At 46.7% G+C, this 21,457-nt stretch overlaps 1 protein-coding gene across 1 annotated transcript in view; it reads left to right on the forward strand.

Annotated features, from left to right (window-relative positions):
* The window catches only part of PLA2G4A (phospholipase A2 group IVA), a 2,090,704-nt gene that overhangs the window by 611,718 nt on the left and 1,457,529 nt on the right, over positions 1 to 21,457 (forward strand). The window contains exon 5 of the mRNA XM_069641387.1: positions 16,122 to 16,270. Within this exon, the coding sequence (XP_069497488.1) occupies positions 16,122 to 16,270 (149 nt within the window). The remainder of the gene's footprint in view (positions 1 to 16,121; positions 16,271 to 21,457) is intronic.

Below are 21,457 nucleotides of genomic sequence, written 5' to 3' on the forward strand. Positions count from 1 at the left end.
CAGCCTGTGCAGGCTGCGGATGCCACCACTGCAAGAGTTCTTCGACGCCCGTTGGATGCAGGCGGCGACAGCTTCGAAGACAGGATCTCGCTCAATGAGACCTTCCGCCAAGTGATCCAGTAGTGGGACACCCGCGCGCCTCTGGCGGCGGGTATGGTCTTCCAGACCCAGGCACATCAGGAGACTGTGACGACGGGCACCTCCCTAGGGGGATGGGGAGCGCACACCAGAGATCTCCACGCAAGAGGCCTTTGGCATCGGAGGAGAGGTCACTACACATCAATGTCCTGGAGCTCCGAGCCGTGTTCTGGGCCCTCGGGTCGTTCCTCCCGCCCCTCAAGGGCAAGGTGGTGAGGATCTTCACCGACAACAGCACAACGATGTTCTACATCCGGAAGCAGGGGCGCACCAGTTTCCCAGCCCTATCCAAGGAAGCCCAGGATCTGTGGCACTGGGTCGTCGCCCAAGGGATGTTTCTGGTACCCTTCCACCTGGCAGGAATAAAGAACAAAATCGCTGACGCGCTCAGCAGGGAGCTACACTCGTGCCACGAGTGGGAACTGTGTCAGGATCAAGTGGATCTACTTTTCCAATGATGGGGCAATCCCCAGATCGACTATTCGCGACAGCAACGAACACCAGGTGCCGGAGGTTTGCCATCAGGTTTCCCCAGCCGGGGAGCATGGGCGATGCCTTCTCATTCCCCTGGGACGGCCTGTTCCTGTATGCGCTCCTGCTGTTGCTGCTGCGACTCATCGACCAACTCGGACTGTGTCGGTGCAGGATGATCCTCGTCGCACCGGCGTGGCTGAGGCAGATCTGGTTCCTGGACCTTCTGGACATGTCAGCGTTCCTCCCCCCAGTCAAACGGCTAACGGACGCGGATCTTCTCGCCAGAGAAGGAGGCGCCATCCTCCACCACGACCCGGGGTCGCTGAACTTGCAGGCCTGGCTCCTGCAGCACTAGAGTTTAGAGGGTACGATATCCTGGCGGACTGCAAGGAGGTGCTTGCAAAGGCCAGGGCATCCTCAACTCTCAAGTGCTATGGACACAAATGGAAGAGGTTCTCTGTTTGGTGCCGTGCATAGAAGATTAAGCCTCTGCGGATTACGGCTCCCCAAGTGATGCCGTACCTACTGTCGCTGGCCAAGGCGGGGCTAGCTCATTCCTCCAAGATGCATCTGGCGGCGATTTCCTGCTACACCAGGACTCCGGGGCGATCATCTCTGTGGTCTCATCACCTGGTGAAGGAGTTTATGAAGGGACTGTTCCGATCATTACCGCCGGTGAAGGCTCCGGGCCCCTCTGCATTCGGCACTGTTGAAGTTCCTATTGTGGAAGACAGTGTTTCTTGTGGCCATCACCTCTGCACGACGAGTGGGAGCGATCCAGGCCCTCTCCTGCAAGCCACCCTACCTGACATTCCACGAGACGAGGGTGGGGTTGAGGACACACCCCTCCTTCATGCCCAAGGTGCTGTCGGACTTCATTCTCAATGAGCCCTTGGTGTTACCTGTTTTCTTCCCGTCGCCTTTGTCACCGGCCGAGAGGACTTTGCACTCGGATGTGGCTAGAGCACTGAAGTTCTAAGTGGACCGCACAAAGAGTCTTCGGAAGACATCACAACTGTTTGTGAACTTTGGACCTGTGAACCAAGGGAAGGCCCTCTCGAAGGCTTCCATTTCCAGATGGCTCTCTGGCTGCATCATGCACTGTCACCGGTTGGCAAACCGATAGTTGCCCGGCTGTTCGAGAGCCCATTCAACCAGAGTGATCGCTGCTACCACGGTGTTCCTGTCTGGTGTGCCCTTGCTGGACATCTGCAGGGCTGCTACGTGGAGGTTGATGCACACCTTCACTAGATTCTACTGCGTCGACCTGGATTCCAGGGAGGAGTCCAGAGTCGGCCAGGCAGTGCTGCGCAACCTGTTCGCCTGAAGGTGGGCCTGGTGAGGGGGTAAGAGATGCTTAATGTTGTGTTGATGTAAATACTTAATGTTGAGCCTTGCCACCTCCGGTGGTTGTGCATGTTTGTACTGCTATGTATTCTTGTATTCATGAGCATGTGAATCCATGCCAGACCCCATGCTGGAGAAGGAACAAGTTACTTACCTGTAACTGTTGTTCTCCAGCATGGGTCTGGCATGGATTCACATGCGAACCCTCCCTCCTACCCCTCTTCGGCTCTTCTCTTGGTCCTACTGCCACTTTACGTGCTACCAAATCTGAAGATGGCTGCCAGGGGAGGGGCTTAGGTAGAGGGCGGTCATTGGCTGGGGGCAGTATGACCCAGAGACCAGTGATTGGTTATTAGTAGAAAGACAGTTCAGAAACGAAACTGAAACTGATTTTTTTCTTTACTGAGGATTCCCAGCCTGACTACTGGGTATATTCATGAGCATGGGAATCCATGCCAGACCCATGCTGGAGAACAAGTTACAGGTAAGTAACTTGTTCCTCAGGTGCATTGCGAGACAATCATTTGGAAAAGGGAGATGATTGCTCGGTTTGCCCACACACGTAGTGAGGCAGGATTGGCCTCCAGTGCCAGGACAGGGCTGCGATGACAGATTTTTTTTTTTTTTTTTTAAATTAAAATGATATAGTTTATATATAAACTTTTCATTTAAATTATCATACACATTTCATTTATCGTTGGTTTACAAGATTTAGAAAAAAAAAAGGAAAAAGTTAAATAAATACATTTCACAGTGCTGACTATATACTTCATTCTTGGTTATAATCTAGAATGTCAACCAGGAATTGGACGATTGTGAAAATTATTTTTTTGTTTTTGCCTCCAAGAAGCTTTAGCCATCTGTTATCTCCCTCCTCTTGATGCTGGGCAATGTTAAATTCTTCTCCGTAGAGGGCTCTCTTGGCGGATAGTGCAGGGCATACCATGATTAAATGTTTGAGGGATTCTGTAACATCTATATCCTTGCAATATCGACAGAATTGTTCATCTTTTGGTACTTTGTGTATGTGGGCTAGTCTTTGTCGCGTCGGCAGGATGTTAAAGCGAAATTTCATGAAGTTTGTCCGGATAGTAGGATCAGGAAAGAGTGCCAGATACTGTGGAAGTTCAGGGCTCGTATGTCAAATGGAGAAAGTAAGTTCATGTTATACCTAGTTTTCTCTTCTGTTGTTTTGTGCCAATCATTGCGTTGCAGCTTAATCTTTGCACGTTGTGGCTGTTTGATGAGCATTTCGACAGTAATGTCTTCTTTTACCATGGCCAAGAAAAGTCGTGACTTCCACTGTTTAGCACTGTATTATTCATCGCCTGAGGCATTTCATGTAGAATTTGTAAGGCTGGAATGTGTTCCCCATTTATGATTTTTCATAGGAAATCTAACTGCTTCCAAAGAACTAGTGAGGCGAGAGATTGCAATGCTACCTCAAAGCGAATTTGGGGCATAGGAAAGTTCTTGGGGAGATGCAAGATCTTACGCCAGAAAATAGCTTCAGCTTTTGCCAGTTTGAGGGTAGGTGTAATCATAGCTTCACTCCCATAGATAATTATAGGGATGTCTTTCTGGCGATAAAAGGCTACAATTGGTTTGAGCGAAAATTTGCCAAAGCGCTTGTGTAGCATCACCCCTTGTCGGGCTATCAATTGAATTTTAGTCTCCAGTGTAGTTGCCCAGGCTATTTCTGCCTTATGTTGGTTCAGCACAACACCTAGGTATTTGAAAGTAGTTACACTGGCCAGTAGATTGTTATCCAGTGAGAGATTTGGTGTCCTATATCGATGCTTTGTATTTTGATAGGTAGTTAATGACATTGTTTTGGTTTTTTTTGTATTGATCTGTAATTCGTTGGCTTTCATGTATGTTTCTGTCATACATAGATTTTCCTGTAATCCTGAGCGTGTCTTATCAAGGAGTACAAAGAGGTGATGGCTGGAAGGTTTAGACTGAATCTTAACCACTGGCATTGCTCGGGACAACCCTCCAGACCATCGTTCTTCGCCTGCCAAGCCATTACAGAAGAGGAAAGACCATATGCAGATCAGGCTTGGCCCCACCCAAAAAGGGGAAGTCCATCCCGAACTGCTAGGTCACATCCCTTCTGCACGAGACCACAAGCATCCCCAAACATGTTTCACCCTGTTGGGGCTCATCAGTGAGGAGTAGCTTGGGTCTCTAGGCCCAGCAGGCACGGGACCCACGTCTGGGCATATCCGTCCCACTCAGGGTGACAAAGCAAAAACAAAAAGGTGATGGCTGGAAGGTTTAGACTGAATCTTAACCACCAGACCTTTTTGCTGGACCTTTTAAACGACGAGAATTCAACCTTATTTTCTGTCTTCTTCTGTGCTCCTTGAAAAGGTGCCAAACCCGCAGAACCGCATTCAGCTGCAAGAGAAATCTTGCCTAGAGCCTTCTTCATCGATCCCTGCTGCAAAGTCCCTTCTGAGGTCTTGTGTTCCGTCTCCAGGACAAGGAATCCAGTGACCGGGTATTTGGCTGCAGTCCCTGAAGTTCGCCTGCTGCAATCTCTTCTTCATTGCTGAGGTACTGTTGGCTTGGGTATATACTTACCTTAAGCCTGTTGGGATTTCTGTGTAGTCCTGGGGTGTTTTCTGTGATTGGGAGGTCCCTCGTCCAGTACACCCAGTCCCTCTGCTAGAATCCTGCTGGGGTGTCTTCTGTGAAGCCCCTGGACCCTCTTCTAACCCTAGAAGTAAAGTACTCACTTGTTTGCCAGTTTTCCTAAGGAAACTCTGACTTTTGCTACTAAAGAACATATTCTAACACTGCCTGTTGGTCACTAGACCTAGTGACCCCCTTTCTGCCTCTGAGAACACTCGTGCTCTAAGGGAAAGACTTTGAAGGGATTGGGACTTCTGCCTAGAAAAGAGATCCAGTGTTTTACTTACTTGTAAAGAGTTGGTGGGTAACTGTAATTCTCAGAGTGAACAGTTACAAAAGTTCTTACTGATCTTGAATGTGTGATGCACTATTCTTAAAAGTATGGTTAACCTCTTTTCTTCCTTAGCCACTGTTTTGCCAGTCTAAAAGAAAGTAGATGTAAAGGTATTTTCCTCTCCTGTGATTAGGTTGTGCCTCTTTACAAAAGTAATGTGTTGGTTTCACCAGGTTAGTCCTGTTAGGATAACTGTATGAGTGTCCCCCAACTGGGTCTTGCTTCCCCTGACTTGCTGCTAGCCTGTCCTTAAGTCTGCATTAGGTTGTTGCCTACCTAGAATAACTATTCAGTAAAGTGTGACATTGGGTTTTACTCTCCCCTTCAATGTGAAGTTAAAGTGGGTTTTACTTACCTTGTGTTAGCTGTGGGCCATCCAAAACAAGTTACCAGAGTTATTGCTTACCTCAATCTGGGGTTCCCTGATTTCTAAAGCATCTCTAATTGTACATTACATCCTTAGGTTTTACTCACCTGGTATAACTGTGTTATGACAAAAGTAGTTATAGGTTTTTACTGCACCTAGAATAAGTGTTTCACTATTCACCAAAAGTATATTGTCCAGTTGACTGTTTATGTGATTTGTTCCAAGAGTTATTGTATAACTGGAAGGGCCTAATGTCCTTGTATTACCAAAAGTAATCTAAAAGTAACCATTGGTCTTTTACTCCCAAAGAATAGGCTTGACCTATACTAAGTTTAGTGTTGTTTCATATTGTACTGTATCTACTGCCCTCTCTCCCTCTTAAGATAAGCCTGGCTGCTCTGTCTACGCTACCCCGAACTCAGGTGGTACAGCCTTATACTAAGAGTGGAGTCTTGTACTGCCTCAGTAGAATGGTTTTGCTAGGCCCTTAACTGGACTTCAGAAAAACTGTCCTAACATCTATCATACACTGCCTATATTGTGTACTGAACATCATATTGCCATTGCTGTGTACTATATTTCATGCACTGTGAAGTGGAAATAGTCCCCCTACAAATTGCTATGCCCACGCTATGCTACCAACTAGTCAATTTCCATAATGTACCTGCCAGCAAGAAACCACAATATGCATAATTTACTCCGCACTCTCCCATTTATACTCGCTACCGCCAGCACCGACTGCAGGCAACCATCTGACTCTGATCAGATGGAGCAACAACTGTGCCCAAACATGATCCCTGCCATAGCCGCTGGCGCTAGGATCAAAGCTACCCCCTTCCTACAAGCACTTAACTCAAACAGTCTGTATGTCACACTCAGGCCGACCCTATTCCTACCCAACCTACTACCAATTCCATTATGGAATAACAAGGGCATGCCATCTAACTCCACTATCGATAAGAGTACAGCAAGCCGCACTACTAGCCTACCTACCAATGACCATAAGTCTATTGACAGAATTCTATCGACCACTTGCCCTAATTCTATTGACAGAAATTTCAGACTCTGTTCTAGGCTCCCACTATTCCCCCTGGTCGCACCTCACAGCCAGCATGGCGCTAACAGTCCTAAAGTCTCAAGTAAACTCCACAAGAGACTGTCAGACACGCAACCTACCCAACATAGACAAAACACAAACCAAAAACAACCCACACCAAGCAACAGCCCACTCAACAATCAGACGCAGTCCATCAAAGGTGCCTTAATACATGCCAGGTCCCTTGTAGCCCATGCTACTGAGATTGCAGATATCATTCTGTCCAACAACTTAGACTTCCTTGCAGTTACAGAATCCTGGCTTCATGCTGCAGCAGGCCCTTCACGTGTACTAGCAGTCCCCGATAATTGCTCATCATTTTCAGAACTACGTTGGACATGAGAATAGCTCCTTCAGCTCCCCTCTCTTCCTGCGAGCTTCTCTCTGCCAAACTCCAAACGTCGCACAAAAGTACCACCACAATCCACCTAATATATAGGCCACCTGGGCCCATAGGTTCATTCGAGGAAGACATTATGACTTTACTTGCTGACAATACCAAAACAACTTCACAAACCTTAAGCCCATGAGATTTCAATCTAGGCTATAACGATCCCAATGATCTCCAAGCAATCTCCCTTGCTAATGTCCTGACTGAACACGGACTTATACAACAAATCACGAGAAAGGTAAGACCCTGGATTGGGTAGCAGATCTAAATTGTGATATCACAATGAACGAGATTCTACCTCAATCATGGACTGACCACCACCTTCTCTCTGAGTTTAGTATCGATAATCTACTGAAAAAAATCGTGTCCCTTGGCTCCACTGTGTCCCACTAGAAACAAGCGCAACATTATTGCCGAGGCTATCTTACCTCTGGTAATCCCTGCACTAAGCACATTACCTATCACAAATGACTCCAACTTATTGGTGAACGCCTAGAACACATCTATGGCCAAAGCTATAGATATAGTCGCACCACTTAAAATGCGCAAAGGGAAACCAAGAGCACACATGAATACCTGGTTCGCCCCTGAATTAAAGACGCTATGATTGGAAAAGAGGAAACTCGAAACACTTTGGAAAAACACCCCTTCATCAGAGAACAAAACCAACCTAGCTAATATTACCACCAAATGCAAAGATGAGATCATCCGTACTAAGCAGGATTCCTTCAACAATAGAATAAACCAAGCAGGTTCCAACACTAAAGAACTTTTCAACATATTGAGAGAGTTTGAGAACCCCAATCCACCCACAGATGTATGCCTAAAAGACGAACCTTGGTGCACAAGCATTCAAAAAATATGCTCGCCAACAAAATTGCCAGCCTTCAGACTAAAATAGCAGACAAACAGCGTCAACTAATTGATTGCCATAACCTCACCCCCACCTGCCACCCCCTGCATCAGTCCACAGGCTTCAAATTCTCTAACGTCATAACCTCGCTCGTTGAAACCTTCTAATTGCCAGGGCGATGGTTGTCCAGCACATATCATTAAAGACTCAGCTAGAGACCTGGCTCTGTTCATTACTAAATGAATCAACGCATCATTCTCTAGCAGCACTGTACCAAGTAACCTGAAGGAATCGTGGGTACTACCCTTACTCAAAAAAACGAACGCTAGACCCCACGATCCCCACTAACTACAGACCCATTACCACGGTCCCCTTGTTAAAAATTCTAGATAGGGTTGCGTACTTGCAAATCCAAGACTATCTAGGGACTAATAAACTCCTGGGAACACGACAATCTGGCTTTAGACCTCAACATGGGACAGAAACTGCTCTTGTCGACTTCAAAAGTCATATTGACGAACTAAAAGGAAGGTAACCTCACTATCCTACTCCTTGACCTGTCGGCAGCATTCAACCTTGTCGACCACAAGGTATTCTGCAATCACGGCAGCTCACTTTTCTGGGTCCATCACCTGGATTCAATCTTTCCTCAATAATAGGACCATGCAGGTCTTCTCGCCTTCTGCAGCTGCTGACGCCATACCTATCACCTCTGGCGTGCCACAAGGCTCTTGCTTTTCGCCTACTTTGTATAACATCTTTACAAAGCCCTTGTTTGATAAACTGGACCGTCTGGGTGTCACCTACACTAACTATGCAGATGACACCTAGATACTCCGACCCTTGACTGGCACCTATGACATAGATGTACATCGTGTAAATGAAATCTACACAATCTTTCAGGCATGGATGGCCGTTCTCGGGCTGAATGACGACAAATCGGAACTACTCCTAGTCGGCTCACCTATCAACTTAAACAAATTAAGCCCCAACTACACCTCTATCAATATAGATGGGAATAACATCTCCATCGCCAGAGATGTAAAAACCTTCGGCTTCTATCTTGACGCCACTTCCAATTTATCCAAACATGTAAACATGACTGCCTCATCCACCGCTTATGCGAGCAAGCTGATAAGGTCCTGCAGACCTCTGCTGTCTACCGAATGTTGTCTTGATTCTAGCCAGAGCACTCATACAGTCCAAATTGGACTATTGTAATGGTCTCTACTTAGGTGCTAACAAGACTGTAACCAACAAACTTCAGATAATCCAGAGCATTGCTCTTAGAGCTGCCTTAAATAGACCAAGAAGAGAGCATATCTCAGCCATCAAAAAACAATGCAAATGGCTTTCCATACAAGAAATGATTGAATTTAACTCTGTTTTACTCAAAAGACGCTGAACCACACAGCCCCTCCGTATCTCACTGAAACATTCACACTGAGATCCTTGTTAGGGAGAATTCTCTGTTAAGGCTAATTTCCCAAACCTAGTGAGTCCCCCAGCAGCTTTGCTGGATTTTTGGGGTTTAATTTTTTCTCCTGCTAAGAGTGAGACTCTTTTTCTCCCACTCTTAGACATGATTTGAGATATCCTTTGACTTTGTAATGTTTTTTATGGGCTGTGGGGTCTTTTACTCCATAGGGTTTCATGTGTTTTTGGTAAGTGTGTTACACAGCACCCTCAGTGCAGTAACGCGGGGTGTCATAGTGACCCCCAAACATAGACTCCATACCCTGGGACTGACTGTCTCCCAGGGCATGTAAAGGCACCATTGACTTTACTAGTCTTAAATTGTGAACAGAACCAGTACAAACCATCATATTGTGGAAGTACTGGTAGGGGTAATTAGATTGCCCCTGGGTCTGTTTTGGAGGGGGCACTGTGCAGTCCCCCTCGTCGAGTTTCCGGCTGGTGGCAGTGGTTACCACGGGAAATATTCCACCAGAATATTTCCTATGGGATTTCCCATTCATTTTAAACGCACCACTTTTTTGGTGCAATGTTAAAGATTCCGCCGGGTTATTATTTATTTAATATTTATTCCCCGTTGGGTCTTTTTGCCAGGACTCGGTTTTAAAATGGCGTTTGTGTTCCCCTCTAACTCCAACCCAAGTCGAACCCTTTGTTCCACTTTTTGGCGGGCTTCTACACAGAAGCCTCCAAAAGTGGTGCCACTGTCTGGGTCTACAGGATGTGTGGGAGGGGGGGTTTAGGCACCCTGGACTGAGTTACCTCGGCAACTCAAGTCGCACTCTTGTGTGATTGGCCCAGTGGTGAGCCGCCCGGCTCACCACTTAGCATGTTTGAGTGACAGCTAGGACTGATGAATGGGGGTTTTCTGCATAAAAGCAGGGCTTTGGGGACTGGGACTTCAGAAGTCGCCACAGGACCAAAGAATCTGAAGAGGGAGAAGCTGAGTTGACCTGCAACGACGACACCACCGGTGGAGCCCTGCTGAACCGTCTCACCACTTCCCAACGACAGAGAAGATCTTCATCCCGGAGAGTCTTCTTCCTCTGAACTGGTGGGGATAACCAGTTCGCCCTCTTTTTCGCCTTCCTGGATCGTCTCATGGTCGGATCGCCCGTGCCAAGCACCCCGGCGGCCGGATAGCCACGCTTCACCACTACCACTAATAAAAGGGTAGTACCTTTTAACCGGGAAACTCCACGGCTGGTTTATTCCCTGGCAGTGCAACAACCTCCAGCTTTCCTCCACCTCGAGATCTCCTCTTCCCCTGGACGAAGCACCGACTTGCACCCGCTGCCAGGAACAACTGCCCCTGCTGGAGCTTTCTCACCATTTCAGGTACTGTGTCCCGCCTGGTCCCCCTTTGCAACAGACTGTTCAAGGTGTCCCGTAAATCCTTGACTTTCTATCCTGGGGTGACTTGGGACCTGCAAACTAACTTTTCCTGACTTGATCCAACCCTTTTTGAACTATCTGCAAAGACTCTTTAAAGTACTATTCAACTGTGTGATCTCGGACACATTCTGCCTTGCTCTCCAAGAGTGGGCCTGGCCTATGACTTTCTTGCCCCTCAGTAGACTCTGCCTTTTCTGACATGCTCTGGTTCTCTTAAAGTGTTGGTATTGTGTATTTTCCTAATTCTGCCTTTTTCCCTCCCTTTTTAACTAACTTATTGGAGTGCCATCTTAGGTTAAGCGCTCACCTCTGTCTGAAAATAAGTGGTGTTTTAACTAAGACTTGTTCAATAAGTAATCTGGGATGTATATATATTAATAGTGACTGTGTTTGAACTTGCTTGCCATATTAGTGTTAGTGTATATTACAAAGTGTGTTTTTAAATAAATAATTATATACTTTTATACCCAAGCTCTGGTCAGTGTTTGCTTGTGCTACTGTATTTTGGTACCTACCTTGTATACTCTATGTATCGTCTAACTCTTCTTGAGAGAAGTCGGACTGCTCAGCCACAGCTACCAGGTAAATCTGGGTGGTACAGACTGCTACCAATTGGGTTTACTGCCAACACCTGTAGTCCTATGCCTTTTGCAGTGGTTCCTAAGGGAACTGCACAGGTTTCTGCCTAACAATCCTCCACACGAATTACCAGATCCTCCAACACCTTTGGTCTAGTGGTCCCCAGATATAATCTGAAGAGAGCAGGCGGGTCCTGCTTCCCAGTCATGGCAGCCCATCTGTGGAACACCCTCCCCTCCGACATTAAATCCATCCAAGTGTTTTCCAACTTCAGGAGAAGTGTCATCTCATGGCTACTCAGTAAGAACTAATCTGGATTGCTCTTCATATTTCTTATCGCAAAAATGTATCTGTACCTTTCTATCCATGCATGTATGTACTTTCCATTCTATTCACTGTAATCTGTAACCGTCTTCTTATTTCATGAGAGCCCAGATACCCCTGGGTCAGGTGCACTATATAAGTAAAATAATCAAACTAACACAAACACCATTTATGTCTGCATTCTATGACTAGAGAGGACACAGGAGTGTGCCATTAGAATGGGAAGTAGTTCCACATAAACACACGCAGTAAGCATGACTGGCAGGGACAAAGGGAAGACTGTTAGGGGCACTAACAGGGGTTTTGATCAGATGAAAGGCACGCATAGAGAAGGAAGAAATGACAAACGGCTAAGAGCAAGCTCAAGAGTTGCGATGGTGAGGGAGGACAGAGTGACTTCAGAAGGAATAAGAATGAAGATGTGAAGTGCGGAATGGAGATGGCGCTTGATGAAGTGGCAGGCTGACTCATTTGATAGCTGGAGGCATGTTCATACCAGGTGAATGGGTATTTAATATTTTATGTATCGGGTAGAAATAGGGAAAGGGAGGATTTAACATTCAAATTAATTGTGCTTTGAGCTGATAGCCCACACGAGGGTCACCCATTGAGGGGAATAAAGTTGCAAGCGTGAAAAAAGAGGGCATAGTGCACAAACTAGGTGGAAGCAGAGGTATCTCATTGGGGGTTTAGTCAGTTTTTCCTGTGAAAGTGAAAGGTGGGTGAATAGGGATGGCAGGTAGGTACTGGGGGTATTGGGAGGAGTGTGGGAGGTCCTCTTATTGATCCCTAGGGGTAGAGAAAGGAGCGCAGGTGAGCAACAGATAGAAAGTGAAAGTAGAAGGGTTTTCAATGAGGAAATTCTTTTTTGTACAGAATAAGAGGCACAGATGTAGCATGGTGGTGGGAAGCTGGAGCCAACGAGAAGAGAAGTATCCTTTTTATTAAGTGTACAAATTCTAAATATGTTTAACAAATATGCAATGTTTTTGTTCAGTAGTTGAAATGTAATGTTGAATGTGAGCTGCATGATTAAAATGTTATCGGATAAGAGACAGAAATATATGTTGGAGACGGTAGGAAAACTTGTGTATACATATCTCACACCTGCATGCACTCACCCATCACACGTGCTTGTTCAGCGTCAAAGGGTAGGGAGGTGGCAGCTATGGTTTGCAGGTACGCCACAGCACAAAGAAGATGGACAAGGGGAAAGATGCCAAGAAAGAGACAGCTCATGCAGGCCTGCCAACAACTACAGCAACCAAAAGGGACAAGTCCAGCACTAGTGGAAAAAGGGAAGCATTTTGGACATCGTGTGAAAGCAAGCACCATCACATTGGCCCAGAGCATGGAAATTGCCAGTATCACAAGAAGGAATCGCACAGCAGCAAGGCCAAGGCTCATTAAAAGGGGAGTAACATTCTGCCCATTACTTTAGTATGACTTTTGTCCCCATTTGGTCTCGCAGGACAACTTAATTCAGCTCAAGGATGTACCCAGAGGAAGAACAGAAGTGGCAAGGGCTAGGAAAGGATTATGATGTCCTTTTTGTTGTGCTCTGTCTCATGTGGTTAAGGAAAAAATGTGACGGCCAATGCTTCAGAGAAATTAGCAGAGCACCGCCACAATGAATGACATTAAGAGTAGAAGTGGAGTGGGTGTACAAGCGAATGTCAAAGGAGGACACAAAAAGAGAGAACTTTGAGGTGGCAACTTTTACAAAAGGGGGAGAAAAAAAACCTTACTAATGGACTGATGGGTCTCATTAGTACTGGAGCTTCACTTAAGTGGCCTCCCCTGCTCCCGGTGGCAAGGGTCACCCGTTGTGCATTCAGTAAATAAATGTGTAGCTAGAAAATTGCATCACCCACACTTGCAACCTACAAAATTGTAACGGTTTGTTTTGTAGTCTGCTGTGTCTACGTCTGTACCCTCCTAGGAGTAAGAAAACAATGTATTTTTTTCTGCACCTGAACTAATGTCCCCTAGATTTTTGCAGTAATGATCTGACCCCTCACTAGTGTCGTGAGGCGAGGAAGCAGCCCCAATAGAGCAGCATTATCAATTTTAAAAACATAAGTGCTTGTATGACCAATTTGGCCCACACCAATGCTATATAGTACCAGCACAGGCTTCAGGGGACGGTGTCACATGTGCTCACCCACTTCCCAGGCCATGAGCAACCAAGACTTCTGTGGCGGTTTCAGAGGAAGCAGGCTACACCACGATGAATGACACAGAAGATATTGCCACATGAGGACAGTTAGATGAAAAAACATGGACAATGATAGACGATTGCTCGAATACAGGTGACCTGACTGACCGGCCCAGACAAAGGAATTGTAACACAAGGGGAATTACAGTGCCTTAAAACAAGAAGGGGTAAGAGGAAGACCTGAATGCTGCAAAAGACACCAGCCAGTAGTTCATGGACGGGCGTTTTGCAGGAGAAGAATTGCCAGGCTGAAGGTTAAGTAAAGATTGGAGAGAGGGAAGGCTGCACACACATCTCGAGGGTACATGGCACGAGAGGAGTCGCAACAATATTCGCAGACCACTATTGGGCCAGAAGCTCACATGCAGATGTCACTTAAATGGAGAACAATGTACCCTGGTGGCATTGAACACACCAGCCTCGATGGTGCCCCAAAAAACACACGAATGGATGGATTTCCCAAACTGGGCGCACATCAGAGGAAGAAGAGGTCGGTGAAGAGGAGGAATTGACTTGAAACACAAACCAACCCAGAAGGCGCTCAAGCAACCTGCGGGGGGGGAGGGTGGCAAACGTGTGAAACCATAAGACACCCACCAGTGGGGAAGGGCTTTGAGTATTTGTGGTCCATATGCATGGATCAGAGGGTGGATAGTTGTCGTGGGCCCCAAACCCACGCAACCCCTGCATGCCACCAAGATGGCAAATGCCACCCACTGCAGCAGCCCCACGGACCATAACTGGATGAGATTACTAAAGTAATTGTGAAGAGGCAACATGGCTGAACGCACATGTAGAGGCATAGCTAGTTGCAAAAGAACACACATGAACTGCCTGCCAACGCATGACAACCACAAACTTGAGCAGCCATGAAAATAAAAATGGAAGCCACAGCTGCATTGAAATGAATGAAGGGCTCAAAACATAGGAAGAGGCCTGACAAACTGATTTCCCTAAGACACACAGTATGGCAGTGCTGTTGCTGTGCCCAACTTTGCCATGGACGCTGGAAGACTGTGTTTTGAGTCAACAGAATGATAAAACACCTGCAAAGCCTGGGAGGTGAAATGATTCATAAATGCAAGCAGAGAAACTCAAATCTACGGTCCCTTCACACGTGATCTGAACCTGGGGAACAAGGCCTATTCATCCGAGGCAGACAAACTGTTCCCAACAAACTGAAGATAGAAGATGCAAACATTTAACACAGCATGAAGTTGCTCAGGGCCATTCTCTCCACCCATGCAAAGTGCTCCTGTGCTGGTAATATTCTGAAGCTGAGAAGGCGGCTACCCTATAGGAACAGGCCTTTTAGATCACCTGTCATCTATAGGATGTAAATGTGTCTATACTGTACACCTAACCCCTTCAATCTAAGGTCCAGGAATGTATTTTTGGTTGGGATGTCCTGATGGAATAAAACCCTGTTCCCAGCGTGTAATGAGTAAAGGATGCATTGGAAGCTGCAGAAATCTGTGTGCCTATCACTGCTTTTGAAATCCATTAATAAAAGCAGTAATTTGTCACATTCCTGGACTCCTCCTTTTCTTGGGTATGGGGGATTTCCCTCAAAGCCTACCTCTGGTTGTTCACTCCGCTTCAGGACTAGCAGATTGGTGGTTCCAGGAACTTCATAGCTAATTGTAACCATCACTTTTAGAGTGTGATGTGATCTCCATGTAAGTTTCTGTGAAGCCATGTTTACCATTGCTGGTACATATTTCTATAGGTGCACCCCACCACCTGAGCCCATTTTGCACTGTGGAGACGGAATGGATAGACCATGAACAATAGCATTTCATGACAAAAATGCAGCCTGCTAACATCTATGATGTAGTTAAACCGTACCTTTTATATTGTGCCAAGGCGTTTAGGCGGTGCTCTGAAATTCAAGCTGACAAAGTTTTCACATTTGCAAGGGCTTGTGCTCGACCAATAATTCTGTGGTGGTCCTTCCAGGGGGTAGCTTCATGTGGTGATAGTGTATCTGGATACATGTGATTAAGAGCGCTTATTTGTCTAGACTTTGAGGGGTGTCAATAGAGAAGTAATGTGGGTGTTGCAGTAACGTTGGCCACGGATATGCCTGAAATGTTGGTGCATGAAGGAATGTGTGGGCACTTGCTACAACACAGTATAATGTGCAGGGTGGTGGTCTGTCCATGAAAGTGTGGAAGTTTGGATAACTGGTGAGTGCTGACTTGAAGCTCAACATTTATTGCCTGTGGACATCTGAGTTTTTCACTTTATGTAACTTGTTCCATGGATAAAGATTTGCCAACAGCTGCATACAAAGGAAAATGTATGTGCATTGAGAGCTGCACCAGGCAGTTCCAAAGGTAGATTAGAAGCAGGGTACACAGGAGTTCCATTTATTCTTGGTATTTTCAAAGCTTGTGGATGCACTTAATACAACAAATAAACCGGTTGACTGACATACACATGTAATTTCTTATAAAGATTCAATATTTATTTTTTTTTGTTTGCAGTGGACACTCCAGACCCCTATGTGGAACTCTTCATCTCAACTGCTCCAGACAGCAGAAAGCGAACAAAACATTTCAATAACAACATAAATCCTGTCTGGAATGAAAAGTTTGACTTTATTTTGGATCCTAGACAGGATAACGTGTTGGAGGTAAATAGTGTTAGATATTGAGGTTTAATTACAGTAACTTGTACTAACTCGGCTAAACACATTTGGTACTGGGTACAAGTCAGATTTTATGTATGACGCATGGGAATATTACTGTTAAGCTTCAGCAATACCGAGCCTACTGCAGTATGTATGGCTTGTTAAAATAAGACAATTGTTGCGGTTGCAATAATTAGGTTAGTTCAATAGATGATTAGCAGCTGCCGCTGCACTGGAGATACAGGAATGAATGCAAACACATTTCAGACAAATCCCAATCTTGCTTACCCCCCTCTGTGTATCACTTGTATAGAATTTCAAATACATTGCCGTCTAAGAGCATGGCAAAATAATTCATGGCTTAATTAAGGAGGCTTTTTCTTCACTTTTTCTTTCACTTTCTAAATTACAGCAATAGCATTCTTATATGAAATCAGCTAAACTCGGAGCTCTTTCGGAGGCTCCATTTGCCTGCTGTCAGTATCGACATACTTGTATTCGTTCATCCAAATCAAACCTGCAATCCCGTATCGGAGCTCTGTTTGTGTATTGATGCATAAACAAAGGCTTGCGTTACCATTGGCAATTTTATGGCTTTTGGAATCTGCTTAGATCAAATGCTGTCCATAGGATGACATCTAGTGGAAGCTACGGAGTATCACAGTTTGTTTTTTCGGAACTCGAAAAAAGGGACGTCAAACTAGGGTGTGCCAGTAATACTATCCCTAGTGTAACGTCCACTCTACCCATGATCCCTCACGCGTGTAGGACCCTCACATTGTTTTTTTCCACCATACTGTCGTACGCATATTGCGGCGTTCCCTTGGCTACAGCCATTATCAAAAATATATTACAAAACTTCCCTGTTCTTTTCCACACTATGCCGAGGTTCGACGTCGGAGAAGATCAAGGAAACCAGCTGTCGAGACTCCACAACGGACTTTGGACCTCGGAAGGCCTCTGGCCTCGGCCTGGGCCTTGGAAGGCCTCTGACCTCGCCCCTGTGCAAGTAGGGAGAGTGTGGGGTGGTCATACAGCTTTTTCCCACTTTATTTCCTACATATACCTGCCCGCTGCCAATTAGTAACATATGGAGAGCACTCCTTTCAAATTCTGCCCGAAGTGTAACAGGAAGTTTCCCTGCGTAGACAAACACAATACCTGTGTAACCTGCGTCTCCCACAAGACCATCCTGAGGCTACCTGTCGAGCTTGTAAGCTCTTCAAGCCCAAAACACTCAAGGACCGCTCGACGAAGCACTGGGCCCACTACGCCAGGCAGCTAGAGGCCATGGATGTCGAGGGATCGTTCAGCGATGGCAGCAACGCCGCCGTATCGGACAGCGAGTGCAGAGGAGTGACTTCAGACACCCACGCGCAAGCCCCCGACCTCAGAGGACTGGTCGGCGGTCCAGTTATGGAGACAACACCCGGCAGCATAAGCGCACCACAAACCACTTCCACCAAGCACATTAGCCCCGGCCGTGACTCGACACACGTGTCGAGCGATCGGCAACAAAAGGCACAGAGAGCGGTCCACCGAATCTGTGTCCTCTGGGCGTTCCCGGTCACGATCGCCTCACGACAAAGTACAACTGTCCGCGGTTGAAAAATGTTCCACACTCCCAATAGTCCTAGAGGGCCGGTCATCAGAAGACAATTCTCTCCTCTGTCCCCAAGTAGCACATGTAACGTCTACTCCCGAGATTCGGCGTCCCTCTTCCAAAACCTCATCCGAATCTCGACGCGAGGCTTCAAATCCCTCGGGGGAGAGGGGGTTCCTAAGAGCTCTGGAAAACATTCCCCTAGTCATGAGAAGGGGGATAAGCAACATAAAAAAACCCTCAGTCCAAAAAGGAAAACAAAAGGCCCCTAAATCTGTAGTAGAATCCAAGGTCCCTGACCCCGTCACCAAGAAAAAAAAATATTCCTCCCACTGCCCAGGATATGGGCTATGAAAAAGACCCTAATTTCCATAGCTATGCCAACACACCAGCTACCTCTGCTCCTTTGGGGTCCAAGGCCTCTCAATCCCCTACTAAAAGGCTCCGGCGCAGGGCTTGGTTTCAGACCCTTTGCTAATTGAACCTTACCATCCAGGGTCATATGGAGAGGAGACAAACGCATATGCTGGAAGACCAGACAGGGGTTTCTTATTATGGGGATGATGAAGACCAGGAAGAGGAGGAGGATGAGGCGGAAGCCTACAATCTTGACTACCTAATTCCTAAGGACACCCTGGTGCATGACTCACCGATTGATAATCAGTCACTCCTCAATGAGGTACTGGCTAAAGCAGCAGCTCATTTTCAGATAGACACACAGGGTGTCCAAGAAGATAGGGATTTCGCAGAATTAATCATAGGTGACAAGAGAGCCATTACCCAGGCTATCCCAATATATTAAAATCAATCCAGGGTAGAATTGACCCCTCGCTGGTAACCCCAAATCTTACTCGTGCAGTGAATCCATGAGTGGAAACATTATTCCGTGCCGCACACTCCGATCCCATGTACATTAGAGGTCAATTAAAACCCGACTCCCTGGTAGTTACCACCAGAAAGAGGGCAGGCACACCACTAGCTTATTCAGAAGCACCTCCCGATAAAGAGAGTAAAAGGATATATGCTCAGGGGAGGAAAGTTGCCTCCACGTCAGCCTATCGGGCACGTATTGCTAACAATACCTCTCTTTTGGCAAGCTATAACTGCTGCCAGTGGGAAGAAGTAGCTGTTCTAGTAGCCTCTGCACCTGAACCACTGAAAGGCCTGTTTGCACAACTTGCAGCAGACGGAAGGTCCGTATCTGGATGCATCCTTAAAACAAATTTTGATGCAGCAGATAATGCTGGAAGATTGATAGCCGAAGGCACAGTTATAAAACGCCACGCTTGGCTAAGGCAGTCTGGGTTCAAAACGAGACCAAAGCCATTCTTATAGACATGCTGGTAGAGCTGAACGTTCTATACGGCAAGACAGTGGAAGAGGCACTAAAGACAGCTAAAGATGAGTACGAGACCCTAAAATCTCTTTGCCAACTCACAAATAAACCTTCAGGTCAGAGGGAAAATAATAATTTTCGTCGCTTTCGTGGCCAAGGCTCCCAGAGGGGTTCCAAATACTACCTAAATCAAGGAACCTCATGGGGCAACAATCAGTTCCAGACATCACAGGGATTCACCAGAGGCCAGCGCTAGGGGTAAAGGCAGCCCCGCCAGAGGTGGTACGCCACCCAGTAAACAGTGACGTTCTGATTCGGGTCCCCTCCCATGCATCCCCAGTAGGGGGGGGCGCATCTCTACCTTCACCCACGCATGGGAGGGGATCACTTCGGAGAGATGGGTGCTGTCCGCAGGATACTGTATAGAACTACTAGCGCGCCCCCAAGACCATCCTCCAAGACAGAAGGTACACTCGTTGGAGCACCAGAAAATCCTTCTTGAAGAGATTGCCACTCTACTTGCAAAGGACGCCATAGAACTCGTCCCGGGCAACCAGGTAAACAGGGGTATTCAACCTACTTCCTTGTGCCAAAAAAAGATCTAACAATGCGCCCAGTATTAGATTTGCGCTCTGCAAACAAGTATGTCAAGCCACAAAAATTCTGCATGACTACACTCCAAGAGGTAATCCCCCTACTAAAAAAGGGGATTACATGGCAACATTGGACATGAAAGATGACTATTTTTATATTTCAATGTTCCCAGCGCACAGAAGGTTCTTGCGTTTCAAAATAGACAACCAGCACTACCACTTCAAGGTGCTGCCCTTCGGAATAGCCTTGGCTCCAAGGGTACCAGGGTACTGGCGGTGGTGGTGGCGCACCTACGCAGGCAGGCAATCCCAGTGTGTCCTTACCTGGACGACTGGCTCATCTCCGGGGAAACCCCCTTAATTTGCAGACTAAACCTCCAAAAAACTATCGACCACCTCCTTCCAATTGGGCTTCTCAATCAACGAGAAAAAATCAAGCCTAGTGCCAAGCACCTCAAAACAGTTCCTAGGAGCTGTCCTAGACACCCAAGAGGGGTTAGCCTTTCCATCCGAAGAAAGAATTCGGAATATGTTGCTGCAAATTCCTCACTATCAGGCCGGTTGCCAAATAAGGGTACACAAAGCGATGCGTTTGCGACCCATGCAGGAATGGTTAGCGAAACAATGGTCTCAGGCAAGTGGTCAGTGGGACGATCTAGCCGTCGTTTTGCCAACACTAGTACAGAGTCTTCGCTGGTGGACAAGAGAGAATCTTTACGAAGGGGAAACCCTTCTACGATACAGAGATACAGGCCGTTGTCACAACAGACGCCTCACTAGCAGGGTGGGGTGCCCACTACCTGCACCATACAGCTCAGGGTCTCTGGTCTCACACAGTGGCTCCGAACCACATTAACCTGCTAGAACCTCTAGCAGTTTTCAGAGCGCTTCGGGCATTCAAACCCCTCCTATCCAACCTGTCAGTGCGACAGCAATGTTTTACTTAAACAAGGGGGCACTCGTTCGCCAAATCTGTCCAAGCTTGCCCAGAAAATTTGGAGATGAGCACTCAAACAGAAGATTTACCTGTCATCCCAACATGTTCCGGGGGAATCTCAGCTTGCTAGCAGATGCTCTGAGTAGGGATCTCCTCCCAGAAGAACATGAGTGGACACTACACGAAGGAGACTTTGTCTCTCAGTGGGGTTTCGCCACTATAGACCTATTCGCCACAAGCGAAAACGGTCAATGCCCAGACTTCGCATCCAGGTTCCCCCAGCCAGGCTCCAAGGGGAACGCCCTATGGATGAATTGGTCAGGGATGTTTGCCTATGCTTTTCCACCAACCCCTCTGATGAGCAAGGTGGTGAACAAGATCCACATGGAACAGATGACGCTCATCCAAGTTGCTCCTATGTGGGTGAGACAACCATGGTACCCACACCTATGCAAATTGGCGGTGTGCAACCCCATTAAACTCCAGTGCCAGTACAACCTACTGTCCCAGCACGAGGGGCTAACTGCATCCTCAGCCCAACTCAATGAACTTGGCTGCATGGCTCCTGAAGTCAGAGTTCGGACATCTCAATTTACCTCAGAGATGTATGGATATCTTGAGAGTCCAGAAAACCTATCACAGGGCACTGTTATTATGGCAAATGGAAACGATTTGTTATTTGGTCCCAGAATAAGCAAATCAGCCCAGTTGATTTTACTCC

This window comes from Ambystoma mexicanum, chromosome 1q, assembly GCF_040938575.1.
Source record: "Ambystoma mexicanum isolate Mex_15411 chromosome 1q, UKY_AmexF1_1, whole genome shotgun sequence".
In the NCBI taxonomy this organism is placed as follows: Eukaryota; Metazoa; Chordata; class Amphibia; order Caudata; family Ambystomatidae; genus Ambystoma; species Ambystoma mexicanum.